This window comes from Volvox carteri (genome assembly GCF_000143455.1).
Source record: "Volvox carteri f. nagariensis unplaced genomic scaffold VOLCAscaffold_1, whole genome shotgun sequence".
Taxonomy (NCBI): domain Eukaryota; kingdom Viridiplantae; phylum Chlorophyta; class Chlorophyceae; order Chlamydomonadales; family Volvocaceae; genus Volvox; species Volvox carteri.
Window position 1 is genome coordinate 1547868 of NW_003307545.1, and position 5027 is coordinate 1552894.

General features: G+C 62.7%; 1 protein-coding gene across 1 annotated transcript; it reads left to right on the plus strand.

The window, feature by feature from the left end:
• Positions 1 to 218: 218 nt before the first annotated feature.
• rlsJ (RegA-like protein RlsJ) lies at positions 219 to 5027 on the plus strand (the record flags this gene model as incomplete). Its single annotated transcript, XM_002945657.1, has 7 exons — positions 219 to 1030; positions 1316 to 1414; positions 1743 to 1857; positions 2097 to 2283; positions 3067 to 3403; positions 3491 to 4880; positions 4995 to 5027. The coding sequence occupies 7 exons, from the start codon at positions 219 to 221 to the stop codon at positions 5025 to 5027; spliced, it is 2973 nt and encodes a 990-aa protein (XP_002945703.1).

Sequence of the window (5027 nt, forward strand, 5' to 3'; positions counted from 1 at the left end):
GCTCAATTGATAACAGAGGAAAGTCCAATCTGTTATCAGCGCCGGATATCAGCACCGATGCACCTCGTCCCTACCTACCATTCGTCGATGAACATGACAAGGTCGCAAGCCACACAATCCGTCAATCCCGCAGCAGCAATTTTTCTCCACCGTCACCGGAAGAGGCAAAAGCAATGATTGGCGCTACGTTCCCTTGTGGACCTGTAACCCTTACCATGATGGCTCTGCTACGGGGCCGCGCGAACTCCAGCACTGGCGATACCAACGCGAAATTAGTTGATACCCAGAGCACCTCAAAAGAATCTTCATGTGAAGGGGCAAACGCCGGACCGAAGGCTGCTTCGGACGAAGCTCAGCCAGTCCGCGCAAGCAGCAAGACGACGCATCCAAGATCATTGCCGGTAACTAGGCACACGCCGCTGACTCACACACGCGTCCATCTGCTCCAGGATTTGACGGCAAATATTCATCAACCAGATGGAATCTCTTCAGCTTCAGCAGGCAATCAGCGGCCTCAGGAATATCCCAGCGTCCCCGCGATAACTAGCGGCACCGCCGTCGCGACGCCCGAAGCGGCATTGCCGCCGCAGCAGCAACCTCACCCCGCGTTAAATAATCGGGACAGTCTGCCTCACAGTGAAGAGGCCTCGGAGCGACGCATTCCGTACCAGCTCTCGTCCTTCTCTAATTTGCCACAAGCACATGAATCTCAGGAACCATCCGACCAGGGACAAGTCGTGACTGCCCGGCCTGCATCGGCAGCATTAATAACTACAGCTAACTCCAGACTGGAGGTGGCCCCTGTCGTGGCTGCCAAGGCTATCACCACGCCGGCGCCCGCGGTCGCCTCAGCTCAGCCAGGAGGTGGCGGCGGCGAAGACCAAGGTGAACGCGAACGAAGTGTGGGCTGCAGCGGAGGCCCCGCGGATAGCGCTTCACTCGACGTCGCACTGGACGCAGCGCCGCTACAGCCGTCACCGCTGCCGCAGAAGCGGCAGCAACGCCTGTCAACCCTGCTGCCCACCATGTCGTACGGTACGGCGTTGCCTCCTGTAGTGAACCACAGGAGTTGTGGTGAAACACCGGTCGCTCGCACTGCAGCAGGGTGGAAGTCGGAGGCAGCGGCGACGCCGCCGCCGTTGTTGGGGCTGGGTGCCGTACTTCAGGGCCAAGGCCAAGGGACATCGCCATCTCCGTCGGGGCTACGGCCGCAGCCGGAGGCAGCGCTGCCGCCGCTGGAGCGGCTGCCAAAGCCCGTGCTGGTGCAAGTCGCCTCACGCTGCCGCCGCAACGATTCCCGGTCACCAACTCACAGGAAAATCACCCGCGGCGCCGTGGGTTTGTTCCACCCCCAGCTCTACCTGAGCGGTGGCAACTGCATCGAATGCGGAAACGAGATGATGAGCCGCGGAAAGTATGTACGGATATATGTACGGGAAGGTGTACGGGAAAGGGCTGCATCGGCGTTCGGACGAGTAGACTTATTGCGTGCGTTAAAAGTGCCGGGCATGCCCGGAAAGCGCCATCACCGAGCCGCACGACCTTGCCCACCCGCCTGTCTGTCCGTCTGTCTGCCGGTCTGTCCGTCTGTCTGTGACGCCCTCCCGAACCACTGATGTGTCCTGCGCCCTCTTCGGTTGCCTCCTCCCCTTTCCCCCCTTCCCAGCTCACTCCTCTCCCCCGTCCCCCCACCCCCACCTCAACTGCCCCCTCCGGCACACACACCCCGCGCACACGCTCAGGTTCGAGCGGCTGGCCGGCACTGCCACCGCCAAGTGGCACGTCAGCATCAAGGTGCTCCCCTCGGGCGTCACCCTGGGCAAGTGGCTGCAGCAACACGGACTGCCAATACTACAGGTGGGGGGGGAGGAGGTGGAGGAGGAGGGGGGCAGGAGGTGCAGCCCCTCGATTGCACAAACCAAATCAGAAAGACCCCCTTCAGGAAGCTTCACCGAAACATAGTCGTGAATTTCCCCTGGGACCCGCCGTTGCGACCTCCGCCTTGCCACTTCTCAGCTTGTGCACCACTGTACCGTGTACTGCGCGGTACGGCGCCGCGCCGGCGCCGTACACGCTGCGCTCCTCGCTGTCCGTAGGGTCGTCCACGCAGGCGCAGGGCCGACAGCGTCGAGGGTGACGACGCGGCCGACGGGCCGGAGGACATCGCGATGGCCGAGAGCGAGGACGAGGACGGAGGCGAGGACGTGAGCGATGCGGTCATGAGGGAGAGCCGAGACAGTGGCGAAGGCCCCGCTGCCCGTGCGCTACTTCCTGCGCCGCCAGGTGCCGCAGAGCCAGCAATCGGAGGAAATGGAGGAGGGGGCTGCTATACCGCCGCTGCTATGCGCTATGCTACTTCCGCCGCAACACCTTTGTTCTGGAATAGCTCAGCCATCAGCTGCCCGATCGGTGCCGGGGCTGCAGGCGGCGGCGGCGGCGACGCTGATTCTTCTCCCGGGGTTGCGCCTTTGTACGGCCATGCGGGACGTGGCAACGCGGGACTGAGAGGCAGCAGCGCGGCGGCTGGTACGAATATAGACGAACCGCTTTTGGAGCTTTTGGAAAGCTCGGGCATCGTGCAGGACATCTACGGCAGCTCGCAGGATAGGGCCAATGCCACGACATGCTGCGTCTTGGCCTCCAGCGCCGTAACGGCTCAGGCACCGCCACCGCCATTACATGGGGGCCCCATGGTGCCAAGCGGAGGCGGCGGAGGCGTTGCTGTTGCCGCGCTGCCTCTCCCGAATGATACGATGGCCGCCGCTGCAGACGGCCGTCACGGCAGGAGCGTTTTTGACACTTGCTGCCGTAATCCGCAACACCCTCGAATTGGCTGTAACACCGCCTTTAAGACTTCTGCTGCCTTTCCGATGGTCGGCGCCTCTCCTGCCGAACATGGCACCTCCGCCCTCCACAACGGAGCGGCTCCTCACCGCCCAGGTGTTAGCTGCGGCAGGGCCGTCCCTGTGGCGGGTGGAGGCTGTGGGAATCCCCCCCCGCCTTCCGCTCCAGCCAGCCTGGAGTTGGCCTCGCCGTTCCACCCTCCCCCCGCTTGGTCGTCGTCAGGAGAACCTGGAGCGCCTGCAGCCGCTATCGTTGCTACTGGCCCCCATGGGCTGCCGCTACAGCGCTACAGCAGCGCTACAGTGCAGTACGGTTTCTCCTCCGTACCGCCGTACAACTGCGCCGGCTCGTCAATGGGCCCCAGCCCTGCTGCGGCGGGAGGAGCTATACTCGCGTTTGATGGTGGTGGTAATGGTGATGACGGTGATGGTGGTGGTGGCGGCGATGGCCGCGATTGCAGGTCTTCCAGTGGTGCAGGTGTCGACGGTATTACCGGCAATGCCCTCCAAGCGCCCGCGGAAACATTGGATGCACCTTCCCCTCCCGCCCCTGTGTGCCGGTACGGCAGCGCTGCTGCAGCCGCTGGCAGAGCAGCCATTGCTGGTACCAGTCCCACTCACACCCAAACCCCCACTATTCCCCCCAGCTCTGTTACCGGATGTGAGTCCCGCTGTGATATCGGCGACCATGAGCTCGTGCCCGGCGGCACCGTACGAGGCAACGACGAGATGCGACCGCGCCGCAGCAGCGTACACAGCAACGTCGGCCTTCAGCAACACCAGCTAGATTCCGATGCTGACGGATTTGCTGCAGCCGCAGCCACCAGCCCGCCTGTGCCATCATCGATGCACCCGTCAGCATCCCTGGCGCTGCGTCCAGCACGTCAGGCGCCAATGATGATGACGATGATGATGCGAAGAGCCACCAACATCGCGACGCAATGTGAGATGGACTCCATGGCGAGCTACGACCCGTGGCTCAGTGACGAAGGTCGAGCCGTCGCCGGCGGCCGTGGCGGTAGTCTCCGGGAGAACCTGACGGCGGCCGTGTCGTACACTGACCCCTGGGAGCCCACCGCGGCGGCAGCGGAGTCCAGAGCTTCCGTTAGCGGTATTCCCTTGGGACAGGAGCAGCAGCAGCTGCTGCTGCTGCAGCAACAGCAGGCCCCGCAGGTCCAGCCAGGGCCGCCGGTCCTATCACAGCAGCAGCAGTCACTGCTGTTGCAGCCTTTTGGGTCGCAAGGACGACCTTACAATCATATGGCGATGCAAAAGCAACAACAGAGAATGCCGCCGCTCCATATGCGGCAGCAGCAGCAGCATTCTGGCTACCAGGATGCTGCTGATGAGCAGCACCGCCAGGCGCAGCAGTGGCAAGTGCTTCAACAGCCATCACAGCTGCACCAGCTGCCGCAGCTGGGAGGACAGCAGCAGCAGACATTACAGCCACAGCTGCAAGCTTTTCCTTGGCAGCACCAGCAGCAACAACGGCCGCCACCTTTACCATACATGAGCCCCTCACCGCTCCATTCTCTACAAGCCCCGCCCCAGCGCCTGCAACCGCAGCAGCTGCAGGAGCAACATCATCAGCAGCAACATCAGGAACAGCAGCAACACCCTTCGTTGCAATACCGCTCGCAGCATTACCAGCTACAGCAGCAGCAACGGCTGTCCGCCCGCGTACATCCCTACTTGCGGCCTGCCGATTACCGCCACTACCACCACCACTACCACCACCACCACTGCCAGGAGCAGCAGCAGCAGCAGCAGCAGCAACAGCACAATGTAGGGCAAATGTTGCACCAAGAAGGACATAAACCGTGTCCTGAAGCAATAGACGAATGGCATTGGCTGCACCAGCACCAGCACCTGCTGCTGCAGTTGCGGCAACAGCAGCAGAAGCAAGCGGCAGAAGTGAACTGCCATGTGGCTGATTTCCCTGAGGAGCGCTGCAGCCGAACATCGGGAGCAGTAGCCGCGTGTCCTGTAGTAACAAGGCCCGATTGGGCGCAGCAGTCGAAGGGACCGGGGACTCCGGTGGGTAAGGCGACCAGCGGACCTGTCCAGCCGCCGCCGTTACCGGCAGCACGTTATATATACGACCGCACTCACGTGCATTCGTCTCTGCCGCCTCTGCCACCTCTGCCGCAGCTGCCACCGCCGCAACAGTGGCAGCAGTATTAG